The following is a 19626-nucleotide window of genomic DNA, read 5'->3' as shown; positions in this document are numbered from 1 at the left end:
CCCTCGCAGTCCGTCAAGTGGGAGAGCCGCATCCTTCTCTTGGGTGGACATGAATGGACGCTTTATGGCTGTGGGCTGATACTGCTCAGCTGCCTAAATTTAAATGTACACGCGTGGATGTCAGACACGCTGACAGCTATGGTAAGCATGTCTGCTGAGGAATTCAAATGAAGAAGGGCCTCGCCTTACCCTCCCCCAAAAAATGTCTGGATTGACCAAATATATGCAGCGCCATGATAGGACTCAGTTTAATTGACTCTTTATGCACCAATAAATGAAGAATTTTGGGCAGCGTGGTGGTCTCTCTGATCTTGTGGGCATTTTCCCTTGGCTTTCTTTGACTCCAAATTGTCATGACCTCTGAACCGGGCTTGATATGCCAACCGCTCGGCCAAAGTCTGGATCCTTTGCCGTCTAACGAACAGAAAAAAAGACAACTTTTGTTCACATTTTGCTCTTGGTGGAGGACTGCACTTTTATTGCGATATTGTACTTCAAAGTGACAAAACTTGAATGAGGAATTTTTTTGAACGGACCTGTCGACCTCGGTTTCTTCTCTTCTGGAACATGACAAAGACTTGATTATCTGAAGGTGCAGATTCCGAAAACACTGCGGCCTTCATTCCGAATACAGTATTGCAATTTTTTTAAAATATCGGTTACATAATATTAGTAACATACACACACACATTTGGATGCAGCTAGGCGGTGATAGAGTATGAAAAGGAAGGAGGGATAATTTACGTTACCAGCTTGTCGAGAACACTTACTTCCTTATGAAGCGGCACAGACCGGCTTCTCATGCCTCGTTGCATGATGGGACCGACGGCCACTCCGCACTTTCTTGACGGTGCGCCAGGCTCGCATTAGCCATACCAGCTATTCTGGCTGGCAAGTGGCTATGTGTCAGTCAAAGAGAAGCGAAAAAAAGAGAAATGATGGATATCAATGTGAGGGCTTGTGATGTACAGCAGAAATGGATAGAGAAAAACAATAATGATAAAAATAGGATCAATATAATATTAATGATGATAGAAATGTATATAATAACAACTATGACAATTATAATAATAATGATCAATCATTATAAGTTGTTCATCCATCTGTATCCAAACTAGGGTTGATGCTAATAATTATAATAATATTTTCATATTATAACTATGAAGGATTCATTTTCTTATTTCAAAATACATGGTGGGCCGAGTTAGGCCCGCGGGCCGCCGCTTAGTGAGTAACATACGTTATGTTGCAGTTCACCATGATGAGACACTAGGTGGCAGCACCGTCGCGGGGACAACGACGCTCTCCCCCACGGCGGGAGACAGCAAGGACGGGGGAAGAGTGGTGGGGAGCCGGAGAGCGAGTTAACGCGCCGGTGTTCAGCGCGGGGGTGCTCAGAGGCTGTCGAGCCGTTGACCGGACGTGAACTTGTCGCCAGGTTCCCCTCGGGTCCACTTCACTCAGGGAGGGGTCGGAGGGGGGGCAGAAACAAGGAAGTGGACGCGGCGGGGACTCTTTTGACGAGCTTTTTTTTTTTTTTTTTTGGAAAAAGCCGGTAAGTGGTGCTCATTTGAACTCAAAGTCCTTTCAGCCCAACGAATTGCTTTTACGTGGCCGCCGTATACGTTGGCCAACGAAAGAAAGGCTCACAAAGAACACGCTGAAGACACCCACGGACGCAAGTTGGAGTCAGGAAGTTACGCTTTCGGTTCCCACGCTCATTCATTTGGAGCACGGCACAACCTGTTGCGATCAAGTGGGCTTCCCTTTCGTTAGATTTGCCCCCGATCGATTGATCGAGCGAGCGATCGGTTGATCGATCATAAAGCGTCGCCGTCCAACCGCCATAAGTAAGGATGTGATTCGGGATCAAGTGCACCTCAAACGTTACAGTAGTCACCAAATCAACCAGCAAAGCGTTTAAAACGGACAAGTTTGACTCCGAAGCAAATAGTTCTCGTTTTCACACGAAAACTGATGAATCATTTGCCTTTTTCGTAGGCTATCTCGAGTTGATGTTGATTAGAAACGTTCATTGCTGTCATCTAATCAAGAGTCTCATAAATTGAACTCGGCCTTCCTTCTCAAAGACTGTCTGTCTCAAAGGTTAAAGACACTTTTATTGATCCTGCTTGTCATAAAAACCTGCCTTTTTTTTTCTGCCATTTTCAACACATGACCCTCATTTCTTGTCCTCTGTCCTGTCGAAAGGATTTCAAAGTTGACGCCGGACGGACATCTCAAAGAGTGATTGGGGGACAGACTGACACATTGCTGGCTTCTGCGTTCAAGGTAAAGGCCGGTGGTGACGATGGAGCTTTTATCGTGTCATTTAAATTCTCCGATGTGTGTCCGTGGCGAGTTTCTCTCGACAGAATCTGCTCTCGAAGGCGGAATTTTTGACTAACGCCGAGCCCAAAAAAACCTCGGTGGTGACACCAGGGAACATTTGCTGTCATCTTGCTAATTTAGGCCTTGATTTACAGAGAAGCACCACGCTATTTGCGGCTCAAGGCGAAAGGAAAATCCAATCACGCTCAAAACTATTTGTATAGAATTGGATTGTCCCTAAGGTAAAGGTCACAAATGCGACCTCATCAAAGTTCCTACAGGTATTTGTCTCTTTTTTTTTTTTCATCTCTGCTCAGCCCCCGCCAGAAAAGCCTCCTCGTAGTTTTAGTAGCACCGGTCGTCACCTCAAAGCTAAGTCGGAATGACTTATCTTTTGGTTAGCGTAGCTGCTCTATATACATTTCCCCCACCGATCTTGGCTAGGCCCCCTTCTCACCGTTATTTATAGGCGCCAAGGTCAGCGGGAGATTATTTGAGATATGTCACTGGAGCAACACAGGCAGACCTCCACCAAGGTTGAACGGTTAACAAGAGGTGTGTTTATGGGTTGGAGGGGGGGCATTTTGCACAATCAGCAAGTTCTGTATTGTGCGTATTTGTGTTTGGTGTATGCACCGCACGCAAGACGTCAGGTGACTAAGGGCCACTCGACTTTGCTGAACAAATGTATCGTTGTAAATAATATGGAAGACAAATGAAATGAATTTGAATTTTTCCCGTGGGACCCGGATGGTCTCTCATGGCAGGCTCGTTCATGTTGTGCGCGTTAACTCGATTTTCATCCAGCAGACTGGCTGCCGGGCAGATCAAAGCCAGATTAAATAGCAGCAGTCACATGGTGCAAAATCGAGTTTCAGGTATTTTTTTTCCTTGTACGCCTTGTCAAGTTCACTTATCCATTTGTTTTATTTTTTAAATTTTTTATTTGAATTTTTTATTTCTTTCTTTATTTTTTTGTTTTATATTTTGTATTTTTTTATTTGATTTTTTTTTTCAGTGACCCATATCTATTATCACTCTTAACTTTACATCCACTCGGCCCATAAACACGTGAAAACACAGATAAGTCAAGCTGGAACAAAACAGCTGTAGAAGTTTGGTAGCTGCACTTTTCTTTGTGATTTTCAGCAAATATTTGTGCAAAGCAGGAATTCTTTCACAATGTTGGTCAGTGGCACTTTTCTTCTCTTGCTAAAGTGAAGTTTCTCACGCACAGACGGATGTGGCAACGTGAATAAAATTGCTCAACTCTCTTTGCTTTTGTGCCGCCATAGGGAACCTGGAAGGAGCTGCGCCGTTTCGTCCTTCTTTCCTGTCCTCCACACAGACGATGTCTTAGTCATTCCCACAGCGAGTTCCTCGGAAAGCGTGACACATCTGGAAATCAAAACGTGAGCGCGACCTGGACATGTCAAACACGTGATGTCCCAATCCCGTGACGGACGGCGGCCCGACGGCGGGGACGGCCCCAAACGGGGCGGCGCCGACGACGCCGACAAACAGCCAATGGAGGCGGACGTAAAGATCGACATGTTCCGAGAGGAAGATGCGGAAGACGAAGAGTCGGTGAGTTGAAATGGAAGATTTGGCGGGATCGGCCAGCAACAATCCATTCTCCTCTCTCATTTGCTGCCTCCCGCCTCTTAAAGCCACACACACTCAAAGTCGCAGCTGGATTGGACAAAAAATATACCCGACCCTTGAAAGAAAAAAAAAGTCTCGTTACACCCGCCGTTATCATTGTCGATTGCCAAATTGACGAGTCCTTTATGAGCCATCCCGTTCTTTCCCTTCAGCCGTCCGGGCGACAGATTGTGGTGGGCATCTGCTGCATGATGAAGAAATCCAAGTCCAAGCCCATGACGCAGATCCTGGAGCGCCTCTGCATGTTCGATTACATCGAGGTGGTCGTCTTTCCCGAAGACGTCATCCTGGACCAGCCCGTGGACAAATGGCCGCTGTGCGACTGCCTCATCTCCTTTCACTCCAAAGGTGGCCTTTGACTATTTGGCAAATGTTTTGTTTGATTTATTCAATTTATTGATGTACTTATGTATTTATTTATTTTAATTTATTGATGGTGCAGGTTTCCCACTGGACAAAGCTGTGGAATACGCTCAACTCAGGAATCCTCTCCTCATCAATGACCTCAACATGCAGTATTTCATCCAAGACCGGAGGGAAGTGTACCGCATCCTCCAAGAAGAGGGCATCGAACTACCTCGCTACGGCGTGCTCGACCGAAAGCCTGAAAATCCCGAAGGTAAACAAACGATGGGGGGGGGGAAAAGAAAATCACATTGTCCCGATTTGTTGAAAGCTAAGCGCTTTTCAGAGTGCAACCTGGTGGAGGCCGAGGACCACGTAGAGGTCAACGGCGAGGTCTTCCCCAAACCCTTTGTGGAGAAGCCCGTGTGCGCCGAGGACCACAACGTCTACATTTACTACCCGACGTCAGCGGGCGGCGGCAGCCAGAGACTTTTTCGAAAGGTAAGCTAAAAATGTTTCACGATGGATGACAGGAAGTCGTTATTTTGTTTTCTTTCTCCACGTCGGCCGCTCGAAGATCGGGAGTCGTAGCAGCGTCTATTCCCCGGAGAGCTGCGTTCGCAAGACGGGCTCGTACATCTACGAGGAGTTCATGCCCACGGACGGCACGGACGTCAAGGTAGCGTACTTTGTGATTTTTCAAAAATGTTTGCATCACCTCTCTGCAATTTTGTCAGGTGTACACCGTGGGGCCTGACTACGCCCACGCGGAAGCCCGCAAGTCTCCGGCGCTGGACGGCAAGGTGGAGCGAGACAGCGAGGGCAAGGAGATCCGATATCCCGTCATGCTGACCGCCATGGAAAAGCTGGTCGCCCGAAAAGTCTGCCTGGCCTTCAAGGTGAGCGGCCGCGTCGTCGGCATTCTCGACTCGCTCGTGAGTTAATCCCGGTTTGTGACGCCAGCAAACGGTGTGCGGCTTCGACCTGCTCCGAGCCAACGGCCACTCGTTTGTGTGCGACGTCAACGGCTTCAGCTTTGTCAAAAACTCCATGAAGTATTACGACGACTGCGCCAAGGTGCTCGGGTAAGTCGTGACCTCGCTTCATCCGCACTTTTGAATGGTGGAACTCGTTTGAAATCTGTTGCTAACCTAAACAGCAGTCAGTGATTCATATCAAGTCATAGAATCTTACTCAGCACTGCTTCTATTGGAGTATTTTTCCACTCATCAATACAAAAATATGATGTAAAAAAATTCATTTAACAACATTTTTTAAGTTGTTGCCATGAAATATTGCATGCACATATTTTTTTAGAAGAATGCATTTTTTCCCTGCTAATGTGTCAAAGCATGCCACTGATGATAAATATTGATAATTTGTTTGGTATCATAATTACTTTCCTAAGTAATTTAAAAACACTTGCCTTGACATGCAGGACCTGTTATTATTATTTTTTTTGCGAGCCTCACAGCAAGTGTGTCGTAATTCATTCGCGCATGCCACTGACAGCTTTGCGGCTTAGCTGCCTTTTGATTTATCACGCCGTCCCCTGGAGCGCTCTCGTCAACGTGACAACGACAATATCCGCCGCCATGGTGTAAAACGGAAGTCGCCACGTGTTGAGGAAATTCCTTTGATGCTTTACAAATGATTTCAAAACAAACAAAGCAAGTTGCGTGCAAATGAAGTGCCCCCCTCCCCTCCCCTTTTTGCCTTCACAGAAACATGGTGATGAGAGAGTTGGCCCCCCAGTTCCACATTCCCTGGTCCATCCCGATGGAAGCCGAAGACATCCCCATTGTGCCCACAACCTCAGGAACCATGTACGGACAGTCAAGCTCAAAATAGATTGGCCTTACTACAATGATCGTTTTACCTGAAATACGATCAAATTATTATATGAAATTATTTTATATTATTTATATTTACTTATATTTTATAGTATAATATAATATAAATTATTTTATTATATTTCCCTCCAACTTATTATACATGTCTCCCCAGAATTGCTATTCCAATTTTGGTGAAAATATTTTTGAACTAGAATCATTTCTCCTGTAGCGGAGCAACAAAAATAATGATGAAAATGAGAGAGTGGTACTTTTCGAGTTTGAACCATCATCCAATTCCGACACTGGGCTGCTGTGTGTTTATGCGTCTTTTCCAGTAATGTGCTCATTTCAGCTCATTTCCTCTTGCGACAGGATGGAGCTGCGCTGTGTGATTGCCATCATTCGCCATGGAGATCGCACACCAAAGCAAAAGATGAAAATGGAGGTTCGACATCCTCTGTAAGTATCGGCCGCACGGGACAAGCTCACTTTTGTTTTGTTTTTTTGCTTCATATTTGCATTCTTCTGTATGCCTCCACCCCCCTCAGATTCTTTGAGTTGTTTGATAAGTGTGGAGGTTACAAGTCAGGAAAGCTCAAGTTGAAAAAACCAAAACAGCTACAGGTGAGCTGGCACACTTTAAAAAAAAAAAAAGAAAATCATTTTTACATCACCAAACTCACACTTGCCCCCCCCTTTTTTTTTTCACAGCCTGATTAAAAATAATAATAATAATTCTCTTATAGGCAGTAAATAGTGGCAACAGAGTCCTTTCGTCATGCTGTTTGATTTGAACATAAACAATGCAGCAACACACGTAGACAGACAATATGCCATTTGCAGATTGATCCTCTTGAATAATATTGCTTGAAATAAAAGCGGGCCTTTTCTAGGAAGTGCTGGATATCGCTCGTCTGCTGCTGCTGGAACTTGGCCAACATAACGACTGTGAGATTGAGGAGAAGAAGTCCAAACTGGAGCAACTCAAGACCGTTCTGGAGATGTGAGAACACACACACATGCAAATCTCTGCCGCCGTCCCGGCTCACGCCATCATCCAGTCATCTCCAAATTGTCCATTCATCATTGTCCACCTTTCATCGTGCAGTGTTTAATGTTCTCCTCTTGTCTTCCCTTTTCTGCTCTGCCCATCCCTCCCCTTATTTCTCCTTTCCAAAAGGGAATCCAGCTTGATTGACACTCAGTACGCATCCTCTCCCTTTTCATTTTTTTTTTTTTTCCCCAAAAAGTTTGCAGATTTACTACTCCCTTCCTTCAGCCCACCTGACGTGCGAAATATTAGGAACCCGCATGCGTCCTCTCGTTCCTAATGGTTTGCTCACCTCCCATTAATTATAACAGGACACACATGCAGGCAGGCACCGGCGAGGAACGTGCACATGTCAAACGTCGACCATGTGTGCGGTGTCGCCTTTTGCGTGCGCATGCCGTCCCCGTCACGTGGACTCTAAATCAGCTAATCGTTCATCTAGTTGGAGCCAGCTATCTGCGATTAGCCACGAGCAAAGGTCCCAAACTTTTTATGGCACTTAGCTTTGGAATAGCAGCCGTTTGAATTTGCGCTTCGGTCGGACACGCGCCATGAGTCGGCGCCACCTGCCTTAGGCTTTTGTTTAAAGCCCGCCGCAGTCCGTCCGTCCGTCTGTCATCATGTGACCCTCATCCAGATCAAAAAGAAGCACGCACGCACGCACTCATTAGTCTGCAGCCTCTTTTGATTGTTAACGCAACACAACACCATTGAGGGTCACGGGAATGCTTCAACTAATTTCATTTACGGGTGTGTGTGTGTGCCATAAATGCATATGACAGTGTTTTGCCGCTCTCTCTTTCCCCCCACTTGTGTGTGTTTATTCCCCACCAGGTACGGTCACTTCTCAGGTATCAACAGGAAAGTCCAGTTGACGTACTTGCGTCACGGACAACCTAAAGCCTCCAGCGAAGAGGAAGGTAACGTTGACAATTGGATTATATTACAACAACGTTTTTTTCGACAGCAGCCTCGGTGGGACGTCAGATGAAAGAATCTGTAGCACGCAAAGGCAGGCCGTGTTTATTTTTGTTCACAAGCGAAACGTCATGCAAATACGGCATCAAGAGAAGCGTGGCGCTTGTCACAGCAAATCCGGATGGACGTTTAACACACAAATTCTTTCATGAGGTTTTGCCGTTATTTTGCAGCTCTTGGCAAACGGCAAACACATCACGCACTGTATGACGGCAAAAATGTGCCCCTCCCAAATCCTGAATGCCGTTTGTTGTTCAGATTCCAAGAAGGAGGGCCCGTCTCTGCTGCTGGTCCTCAAGTGGGGCGGCGAGCTGACGCCCGCCGGCCGGGTCCAGGCCGAGGAGCTGGGCCGAGCCTTTCGCTGCATGTACCCCGGAGGCCAAGGTACGGGCCAAACCTTCCGGGAGGGGGAATCGGGTCGGGCTGGCGCTTTTTGCTACCGTCGCATCTGTTGCCTTTCAAATCTTGCTGACAGTTTCTTCTCGTCCCCATCTGATATGACAAGCTAACATTCTCACCTTTCACTTCCAGAATTGGAAAAAGCTTTTTCTCACAAGCGCATTTTTCACCACAGGCTCCACCAGCAACACACTTATTTATTTATTTTTTCTTTCTCAATTCCCCGTTTCCGCCATCACACAGCGCAGCCAGCTATTAACTCTGTTCTTCTCTCTTTGCTCGGTGTAAACGCCTAGCCGGTCGCCACCGGGCCCTCGGCTGCGAGTCCCCTATTGATTTTGGTAAGAGCGAGCTGAGGTTAACGCCGCTCCTCCTCGCCACGCTCTTCATCTTTCCACTAATTGACTTGCTGTCCTGATTTTGATTACGCCTCACTAACGCCTCGCGGATTGCCGTGGATTGTCGCCGGGGCCGAGCGCGTTAAGCGGCAAAAAAATTGGAAGTTTAGCCGCCGGCTGTAAATTTGCTAAACGTTAGCGTGTTTACTGGTGCATCTTTCCTCGCGGCCTTCTATCGGTGGTGTAGATTTTCATCAGACTTTTGTTTCCTGATCGAATCATTCGCTTAATAACTAATTGAATTAACAAATTAAAAAATAAAAATAAATAAAAAAACCAACAACTAATTGATGAATCTGATTTAACTCCATCCAGCAAACATCCCTGTCATCTACATAATCTGGCTGGCCTCTTTCATTGAGTCACTTTGATTTCATTCGACGGATTTGATGCTTTCAAAGACATCATTTAGCCGCTATGGGCCGAATGATCAATGCCAAATGTGAAATTCCAGCTACGGACTGAAAGTGACGTTGTTACTTTTGATTTGTTTTTTAGTTATGTATTTTTTTTTTTATATTTATTCATTTATTCATTCAATGTGAACTTTGGCAATCCCACAGGCGACTACGCCGGCTACCCCGGGTGCGGCCTCCTCCGCCTGCACAGCACTTACCGCCACGACCTTAAGATCTACGCCTCCGACGAAGGCCGGGTGCAGATGACGGCCGCCGCCTTTGCCAAGGTCAGCCCGTCATCGCCTCACTCGCGCGGGAACGACACGTTGACGATCCCATTTGCGCGCAGGGGCTCCTCGCTCTGGAAGGTGAGCTGACGCCCATCCTGGTGCAGATGGTCAAGAGCGCCAATATGAACGGGCTGCTGGACAGCGACAGCGACTCCTTGACCGACTGCCAGCAGAAAGTCAAAGCCGGGCTACACGAGATCATGCAGAAGGACCAGGACTTCTCACAAGAAGACTATCAGAAGGTGACCGAGGATTCAGATTGTGGTTTTTGTACGTGAAGGTAATTTTCTTTTGATACCGGATCGCAGCTGGCGCCGACAGGGAGCCCGTCGCTGGTGAATTCCATGAAAATCATACAGAACCCGGTCAAAACCTGCGACAAAGTCTACACGCTCATCCAGAGTCTCACCTCGCAAATTCGAAAGCGGCTGGAAGATCCCAAGTCTTCAGGTACCTCCTACCTGCCTGCCTTCAACAAATAAAAGATGGTGTGTGGGCTAATGCCACCAGGGGGCAGTATAATACACGGACGGTGTGCAGTATCGCTGCTGTGATATCAAAGCTAGCTACTTTTAGCCTGTCTAGCATATTTACCATTATGTGTTAGCATCGAGCCAGCAGACTGTCGCCAAGGACTGGTTAAATGCATTTTATTTACTTCATTTCGTTTTACAACAAACTTGAGTGAACTTCAAATGAACCAGAGTCCCCCCCCCCCCCCAGATCTGCAACTGTACCACAGCGAGACGCTTGAGCTGATGCTGCAGCGCTGGTCCAAACTAGAGCGAGATTTCCGCATGAAGAGCGGCCGCTACGACATCAGTAAGATCCCGGACATCTACGACTGCATCAAGTACGACACGCAGCACAACTCCTCGCTGGACCTGGACGACACCCTGGAGCTCTTCCGCCTCTCCCGAGCGCTGGCCGACATCGTCATACCGCAGGTCAAAAGACGCTTTTTGTTCACAATCCAATTTTCTTTTTCATGCTTCTTCATTTGACGAGAGTCCATCCTTCCGCCAAACGAGCAGGAATACGGCATCACCAAAGCCGAGAAGCTGGACATCGCTCAGGCCTACTGCGTCCCTCTGATGAAGAAGATCCAGCTGGACCTGCAGAGGACGCACGAGGACGAGGCCGTCAACAAGCTGCACCCTCTGTGAGACCGCCCCTTGCCCAACACGCTGGTTCAACGTCGCCCCCCCCCTGGTCACATGACCGTGTCACTCAGGTACTCGCGCGGGGTGATGTCGCCGGGCCGCCACGTCCGGACGCGCCTCTACTTCACCAGCGAGAGCCACGTCCACTCCCTGCTCAGCGTCTTCCGCTACGGAGGACTCTTTGACGTGCGTGGCCGTCTCTTCCGCGCCATCGTGCTCGTTTGGGACGCAATTTGACGTCGTGTGACTTTGAAGGATGAAAAAGACCAGCAGTGGAAGCAGGCCATGGACTACCTGAGCGCTGTGACTGAGCTCAACTACATGACGCAGATTGTCATCATGCTGTACGAGGACAACAACAAGGTGCTTCGCTCGTTACCGTGACCACACCAAACGGCCGCTTTGACTCCTTTCCGTCCGTCTTCAGGACCCCTCGTCGGAGGAGCGCTTCCACGTGGAGCTGCACTTCAGTCCGGGGGTCAAAGGTTGCGATGACGAGGAAAACGTTCCGCTCGGCTTCGGCTTCCGGCCGGCCTCCTCCGAGGTGCTCGCCTCGCACGGGAGGATTGTCTACAAAAAAAAAAGAAAATTGACGACGGTTGTTCTCTGACCAATCAGAATAAGGACAAAAAGCCCAACCAGGGCAGCCTGGAGGATCTCTCTCAGGACCAAACGGACCAGGCGCTCCAAGTTTACGAGCCAATCAACATCCAGAAACGCTCGCCCATCATTCGCAACCGCAAGACGGGCTCAATGGAGGTAACGTTGTTGTTTTGTTTTTTTTTGGCACATGCAGTAGGTTTGGAGTCACGTGTGTGTGTGTGTTAACGCCGCTCAGGTCCTCTCCGAGACCTTGCCCAGCCAGTCGTCCAAAGGCTGCACGTCGCATCGACTCCACCCTTCGAGCTCGCGCCAGTCGCCCGAAGTCAAAGCAGCCAGCGGCCTAGGTGGGCACCTCCTTTCTCTCGTTCGTGTGTGTGTGTGTGTGTTTTTCTGGGCAGTCGGCAAGAACTTCCTCCTGCGCTGTCCCGCTTTGACACCTTTCCTCTTGCTCACAACGTCCCAATTTTCTGTTTTGTCTCAGTCATGCAATCGTCTAAATGATATTGAATTTTTCTGGGGGTCACATCAATTCGAGCTTGTGTCTTTTTGTCTCGTGAGTTGACCTTGTTTGTTTGTCAGCAGCCCCACTCGGAGGTCAACTGAGCAGCAGGTGTCACGGATGACCCTCCTCAGCTATTTATGTACTCCATTTTGGGGTCACCCGGCCCAACCGAGGACAAATCAACTTTTCTACAATACACACCTTTAGATGCTTCTCTTGCTTTTCTTCTGCACCTTGCCCGCATGCACTCAGTGGGTTGCGCTCACACCTGCCCCCTGCAGGTTGCAGGACCAAACAGCAACTTATTTGTTGACACTCGCTGGCTTGTCTTAATGTGGTTGGTTATTCACAGCTGAGGTTTATTGTGAATAACAGCAGCACGGGTGTTTGTGTGTGTGTGGGATGAACTAATGCTCACCCTTCACCTCCCCCCCCCCCTCCCCAAAACGCTCACCCCCAACCCTCCCTTCCCCTCCCGCCCCTTTCCCCACCTGGCTTGTGTCACACAGGCTCTCACAGCTCAGGCCTCTTCAGCGCCTCCATGCTGGGGGTGTCCAGTAGCGCCCCCAACCTGCGGGACTACGTACGCACGCACCATCACCACCGAAAACCCCCCCTGTCCCCCGGCAGCCTGCCCAGCCAGATTGGCATGTTTGGTAGGTTGGCGCCGCTGACCTCCGCTTTCTCGAACTTCGCTCTTTTTTTTTTTTTTTGTCCAATTCAACTCCACCAAACTGTTCATCATCGTTGTTCAATCAAAGCCCTTTTTCCCCCAAATGCAAACGTGACCCATAATGATCTGTTGGGTAAATAGCGTGGCGGTCGTCATGGTGATGATGGTGCTGACCCGACGCCAGATCCGATTTGCACGCGCCTGCTTGGGTTCTCGACTTTGGTTGTGCGACGAATGTAAAGTAATCCTCACCTGCATCTGTGCGGAAGCCTCAATTGTCCCCTTCAGTCCGGGGACAACAAACAGAATCATTGTTACGTAAGGACGATGGGCCCGTGAAATCAAATCCCTCTTCTCCACGCTCTTCAGATTTTCACTTTTTGCAGGCCAGTCGCGTGCTTTGTGTTGTCGGCGTTGACAGCTTTGATTTCCTTCCGTGGCAAAAAATGCATGCGCTGCATCCCCCACAAGGTGTCATGTTCACTCGTGTCCACTAGAGGACACTGTTGCCACACCGCCTTGTCCAGGTCCCCATTTCTTTTCTTTTTTTTGCACCAGAAGCTTGCATCAAGTTTGATGTAACTATTTCCACTCATTTTTCTTATTTGCATGTTTGTTGTTGCAAGTAACAAGCATGTTGAAATAATCATATGCGCATGCTCACCAGTCATCGAAATTAAAAAGTATCATCAATTATCCAGAAGCCTGTCTCTCAGAATCCACCTTTAGGCTCCTCCTTCTTTTGGCTCTTTTGACGTACGCTCTTGCACAATTTTTGACTTTGAGGATGACTTTGGGTTTTTGGTTGAAGCAGGGGCTGGCTTGCTTTCTTGCCGTCCTTACCATGCGGCGGCTCAGCATCTTCTTCTTCCCTCTGTGTGGTGTGTCCAAAAGGGGCGGAGCCTGCAGTAACTGGCCGTTGCCTTTCTTATCTCCTCAGAGCTGTTGTCTATGCCGCCAGTAAAGAGATTTTCTGTGTCGTTTGCCAGGCATCCGACTAACGGTATGTCTGCTTTTATTTCTTGTGCTCTTTTTCCACCATTTTTGAAGGAGGGTTGTCATGCATGATTTTTTTTTTTTTTTTTTGGGTGTTGTGTGGATGTGGGACAAAGATTGGTGCACTTTTCCTCGCTAACTTCACATTGTAAAATAAACCAGGATTTTCCCAGTTTGGTGATTTGCCATTTCTGCTTCACACGAGCCACAAAATTGCGCAAGTCCTCCACAAAATTAGGCCGATTTCCTTCAATTAGCACAGTTGGGGCTTGTGGATTCTTGTTTTGGCTTTTCTTTTCTCACTCAAGCAGAACAAGATGAAGATGATGCGGTGAGTGTCGGCTGGCTGATGGCTCTTTTTTTTTTTTGGCGTCATGTAATTATGGAAGCCAGGGAGCGAGCTGTTGGTGACGGCGGCCACCATGTTTGTAGTCTTTTGACTGACTGCGCCAACTTTGTCAACTTGTTCTCTTTCCACAGTTGAAGTTTGGAGCAGAAAGTTTGACGGATGCACAAATGGGACGACTTTTCACGTTCCGTTTGATTCACTCGACCTTTTTATGCCGCATCCGTGTGTCTCCTCCTCCGTTTTCTCCATTTCTGCCTTGTTGTCAAATCGCTGATCTTTTCTAAATGCCTTGAAAATGTCAAAAACGCAAAAGAATGTCCTTTGCATGTATGCATGCACTTTGTCCATATTTGACTTTTTTATTTTATTTTTTTTAAATTCTGGTTGCATGGTCCCACGCGGTCCTCCGTTCGCACTGCTGAAAAATTGCAGCCTCCGCCAGCATCGATGCGGACACCTGCCAAAGATGAATTTGTCTTAAAATGGAATAAGTTTACTTTTACTGTCGTTCTCCTTTTTTATGCTACGTATAAAATGCTGGGAGAAGTCGGAGCTCACGTCGGTCCTCGACGGGATTTTTTTTTGTTTTGCTTCAGGTTTCGAAGGCTGCTCGATGGTGCCCTCTATCTACCCGCTGGAGACGCTGCACAACTTGCTCTCCCTGAAGCAAGTGGACGAGTTCCTCAACGCCGTGTGCGAGAGCGGCAGCGAGGCCCACGCCAAGACCATGAAGGGTACACGCACGCACGCACGTCATTGATTGGCCGCCACGCTACAAAGTAACCGGTGTGCCACAGCGCTGTCGGGACTCTTCGACTCGCAGAGCCGGACGTCGCTGGACAGCCCCCAAGCGCCGGGCCCCGAGCCGTCGCCGCGACCGCCCGACCGGCCTCTTTGGCGTGAGTGCCGACTCGCCGGCGTTACCATCACGTGTTCACGATGTCTTTTTTTTTTTTTTGCAGAGAAAGAGGCGAGCGTCCCCTCCAGCGCCGTGTCCAGCGCCGGCCCTTCCTCCCCCATCGTGGGCTTCAACTTCAGCGAGTGACGCACATCCGCTTCCTTGTTTGATGCACTTTAGGATGACTCCCACTTTGTCCACTTTGTCCACTGCAGCAATTAGACGGCACCCAAATCTGAACACCGCTTGCGCCTTGTTATTTTGTTTTCATCGAAGGCTGCTAAAGAATCAGAGCAGCGACGTTTCAACCATCTTTTGTTTTGGAAATGTTCAAGTAGTCGTGTCCACTTTGGGGAAGTTTTTGCTTTACGTCCAAAGAGCACATTGATGTAAAAATCCAAACGTCTTGCCGGCGACCACTCAAGTTTTTGTTGAGAGGAATGTTTAGTTTGCCAGCAATCAATTTAGATGTGATTATTTCGATTTTGCTGTTGTCAGGATGATTGTTTTTGCTGACTAGTTTGGCGCCATTCAAAACGTGGACTGAAGCACTTTTTGCGTTCGTTCGCGTGAACACAACTGGAACAAAATGTTTGTCGGGTTGATTCAACGGCGACATGTTTGTTGTTATTGTTTCATGATGTTTTTATTTCAAAAGAAAAGTCAGCCAAAGTGTTAGCGTACCAAAACGCGGAAATAAAAGCTGTTCATATTATTCATGTTTGACTTTTTTTTTTTGGATTTTCTGTCTGGTTTGAGAAGAGATGATCTTCCTGGATTTCTCTGCTTTTCACCTTGCTGCCTTCCTTCACCACCGCCACACCATCGCCTTTCACACAGGCTTTTAAGAAAAGTGATGAGTCATGCCTGACCTTATTGCTGCTGTATGTTGCCATGGTGACGCCCACGGAAGTCATTGACTCCAGAGACAACCAGAGTTTTTTTTTTGTGGAGGAAGCAGGGGGCTACTGCCATTTTCTGGTGTACCTAATAACAGGCCACCTCATTAGGGAAAAAGCTTAACAGAAAGCAAAAATTGCCACATCCACCCTCAACCCCACTTTCTGATTGGCTGGTTTGTGACGTCATTCGGACACTCCATTAGGTACACCGCCATTTTTAGGTGTACCTAGTAATAGGCCACTTCATTAGGGGAAAAATCATGGTCAAAACAAAACTGAAAATGAAAAGTGCCACAAACTTTCTGATTGGCTGGTTGATCTGTGACGTCACTTGGACACGCCATTAGGTACACCGCCATTTTTAGGTGTACCTAGTAACAGGCCACTTCATTAGGGAAAAATCATGGTCAAAGCTTAAATGAAAGTGAAAAGTGCCACACCCGCCCTCACCCCCACTTTCTGATTGGCTGGTTGATCTGTGACGTCATTCGGACACTCTATTAGGGACACCGCCATTTTCAGGTGTACCTAATCACAGGCCACTTCATTAGGGAAAAATCATGGTCGAATCTTAAGTGAACGTGAAAAGTGCCACACTCGCCCTCATCCCCACTTTCTGATTGGCTGGTTGATCTGTGACGTCACATGGACACTCCATTAGGTACACCACCATTTTCAGGTGTACCTAATAACAGCCACTTTATTAGGGAAAGATCATGGTCAAAGCTTAAGTGAAAGTGAAAAGTGCCACACTCGCCCTCACCCCCACTTTCTGATTGGCTGTTTGATCTGTGACGTCACTCGGACACTCTATTAGGTACACCGTCATTTTCAGGTGTACCTAATAACAGGCCACTTCATTAGGGAAAAAATCATGGTCAAAGCTTAAGTGAAAGTGAAAAGTGCCACACCCGCCCTCACCCCCACTTTCTGATTGGCTGGTTGATCTGTGACGTCACACGGACACAGGTGTACCTAATCACCTCATTAGGGAAAAAGTTTAAGTGAAAGTGAAACGTGCCGCACCCGCCCTCACCCCCACTTTCTGATTGGCTGGTTGATCTGTGACGTCACTCGGACACTCCATTAGGTACACCGCCATTTTTAGGTGTACCTAGTAACAGGCCACTTCATTAGGGAAAGATCATGGTCAAAGCTTAAGTGAAAGTGAAAAGTGCCACACCCGCCCTCACCCCCACTTTCTGATTGGCCGGTTGATCTGTGACGTCACTCGGACACAGGTGTACCTAATCACCTCATTAGGGAAAAAGTTTAAGTGAAAGTGAAACGTGCCACACCCGCCCTCACCCCCACTTTCTGATTGGCTGGTTGATCTGTGACGTCACTCGGACACAGGTGTACCTAATCACCTCATTAGGGAAAAAGTTTAAGTGAAAGTGAAACGTGCCGCACCCGCCCTCACCCCCACTTTCTGATTGGCTGGTTGATCTGTGACGTCACTCGGACACTCCATTAGGTACACCGCCATTTTTAGGTGTACCTAGTAACAGGCCACTTCATTAGGGAAAGATCATGGTCAAAGCTTAAGTGAAAGTGAAAAGTGCCACACCCGCCCTCACCCCCACTTTCTGATTGGCCGGTTGATCTGTGACGTCACTCGGACACAGGTGTACCTAATCACCTCATTAGGGAAAAAGTTTAAGTGAAAGTGAAACGTGCCACACCCGCCCTCACCCCCACTTTCTGATTGGCTGGTTGATCTGTGACGTCACTCGGACACAGGTGTACCTAATCACCTCATTAGGGAAAAAGTTTAAGTGAAAGTGAAACGTGCCGCACCCGCCCTCACCCCCACTTTCTGATTGGCTGGTTGATCTGTGACGTCACTCGGACACTCCATTAGGTACACCGCCATTTTTAGGTGTACCTAGTAACAGGCCACTTCATTAGGGAAAGATCATGGTCAAAGCTTAAGTGAAAGTGAAAAGTGCCACACCCGCCCTCACCCCCACTTTCTGATTGGCCGGTTGATCTGTGACGTCACTCGGACACAGGTGTACCTAATCACCTCATTAGGGAAAAAGTTTAAGTGAAAGTGAAACGTGCCACACCCGCCCTCACCCCCACTTTCTGATTGGCTGGTTGATCTGTGACGTCACTCGGACACAGGTGTACCTAATCACCTCATTAGGGAAAAAGTTTAAGTGAAAGTGAAACGTGCCGCACCCGCCCTCACCCCCACTTTCTGATTGGCTGGTTGATCTGTGACGTCACTCGGACACTCCATTAGGTACACCGCCATTTTTAGGTGTACCTAGTAACAGGCCACTTCATTAGGGAAAGATCATGGTCAAAGCTTAAGTGAAAGTGAAAAGTGCCACACCCGCCCTCACCCCCACTTTCTGATTGGCCGGTTGATCTGTGACGTCACTCGGACACAGGTGTACCTAATCACCTCATTAGGGAAAAAGTTTAAGTGAAAGTGAAACGTGCCACACCCGCCCTCACCCCCACTTTCTGATTGGCTGGTTGATCTGTGACGTCACTCAGACACAGGTGTACCTAATCACCTCATTAGGGAAAAAGTTTAAGTGAAAGTGAAACGTGCCGCACCCGCCCTCACCCCCACTTTCTGATTGGCTGGTTGATCTGTGACGTCACTCGGACACTCCATTAGGTACACCGCCATTTTTAGGTGTACCTAGTAACAGGCCACTTCATTAGGGAAAGATCATGGTCAAAGCTTAAGTGAAAGTGAAAAGTGCCACACCCGCCCTCACCCCCACTTTCTGATTGGCCGGTTGATCTGTGACGTCACTCGGACACAGGTGTACCTAATCACATCATTAGGGAAAAAGTTTAAGTGAAAGTGAAACGTGCCACACCCGCCCTCACCCCCACTTTCTGATTGGCTGGTTGATCTGTGACGTCACTCAGACACAGGTGTACCTAATCACCTCATTAGGGAAAAAGTTTAAGTGAAAGTGAAACGTGCCGCACCCGCCCTCACCCCCACTTTCTGATTGGCTGGTTGATCTTTGACGTCACTCGGACACTCCATTAGGTACACCGCCATTTTTAGGTGTACCTAGTAACAGGCCACTTCATTAGGGAAAGATCATGGTCAAAGCTTAAGTGAAAGTGAAAAGTGCCACACCCGCCCTCACCCCCACTTTCTGATTGGCCGGTTGATCTGTGACGTCACTCGGACACAGGTGTACCTAATCACATCATTAGGGAAAAAGTTTAAGTGAAAGTGAAACGTGCCACACCCGCCCTCACCCCCACTTTCTGATTGGCTGGTTGATCTGTGACGTCACTCAGACACAGGTGTACCTAATCACCTCATTAGGGAAAAAGTTTAAGTGAAAGTGAAACGTGCCGCACCCGCCCTCACCCCCACTTTCTGATTGGCTGGTTGATCTGTGACGTCACTCGGACACTCCATTAGGTACACCGCCATTTTTAGGTGTACCTAGTAACAGGCCACTTCATTAGGGAAAAATCATGGTCAAAGCTTAAGTGAAAGTGAAAAGTGCCACACCCGCCCTCACCCCCACTTTCTGATTGGCTGGTTGAACTATGACGTCACTTGGACACTACATTAGGTACACCTCAATTTTTAGGTGTACCTAATAACGGGCCACTTCATTAGGGAAAGATCATAGTCAAAGTTTAAGTGAAAGTGAAAAATGCCACACCCGCCCTCACCCCCACTTTCTGATTGGCTGTTTGATCTGTGACGTCACTCGGACACTCCATTAGGTACACCACCACTTTCAGGTGTACCTAATAACAGGCCACTTCATTAGGGAAAAATCATGGCCAAAGGTTAAATGCCACAATTCTTTTGACAATGTACTGTACATGTGAGCGTTTCCATGTACAC

General features: G+C 47.9%; 1 protein-coding gene and 1 long non-coding RNA gene across 3 annotated transcripts; one reads left to right on the top strand and one right to left on the bottom strand.

Annotated features, from left to right (window-relative positions):
- Positions 1–268: 268 nt before the first annotated feature.
- Positions 269–1836, bottom strand: LOC147055086 (uncharacterized). 2 transcript variants are annotated; one of them, XR_015066434.1, is made up of 3 exons: positions 1241–1836; positions 537–899; positions 269–414 (listed from the first exon to the last, which is right to left on the bottom strand). It is a non-coding gene; the product is annotated as an uncharacterized LOC147055086 (long non-coding RNA). The 2 variants fall into 2 exon arrangements; XR_015066433.1 differs by lacking the exon at positions 269–414 and having other exon boundaries at positions 460–560; positions 771–899.
- ppip5k1b (diphosphoinositol pentakisphosphate kinase 1b) lies at positions 1309–15589 on the top strand. Its single transcript, XM_085914416.1, has 30 exons — positions 1309–1555; positions 2212–2292; positions 3627–3918; positions 4149–4344; positions 4439–4615; positions 4688–4842; positions 4919–5020; positions 5079–5240; positions 5305–5426; positions 6066–6167; positions 6549–6635; positions 6725–6800; positions 7070–7179; positions 8062–8147; positions 8464–8589; positions 9566–9687; positions 9750–9932; positions 9999–10140; positions 10414–10637; positions 10725–10852; positions 10925–11039; positions 11109–11216; positions 11281–11397; positions 11472–11612; positions 11692–11800; positions 12468–12614; positions 13572–13634; positions 14573–14710; positions 14774–14875; positions 14939–15589. The coding sequence occupies exons 3-30, from the start codon at positions 3775–3777 to the stop codon at positions 15019–15021; spliced, it is 3567 nt and encodes a 1188-aa protein (XP_085770542.1). The 5' UTR covers positions 1309–1555; positions 2212–2292; positions 3627–3774; the 3' UTR covers positions 15022–15589.
- The last annotated feature ends 4037 nt before the right edge of the window (positions 15590–19626 follow it).

Source organism: Syngnathus leptorhynchus, chromosome 6, assembly GCF_054491065.1.
Source record: "Syngnathus leptorhynchus isolate UIUO chromosome 6, UIUO_Slep, whole genome shotgun sequence".
In the NCBI taxonomy this organism is placed as follows: domain Eukaryota; kingdom Metazoa; phylum Chordata; class Actinopteri; order Syngnathiformes; family Syngnathidae; genus Syngnathus; species Syngnathus leptorhynchus.
Note: the sequence above shows the minus strand (reverse complement) of the source record. Positions and strands in the feature narration are given on the sequence as shown.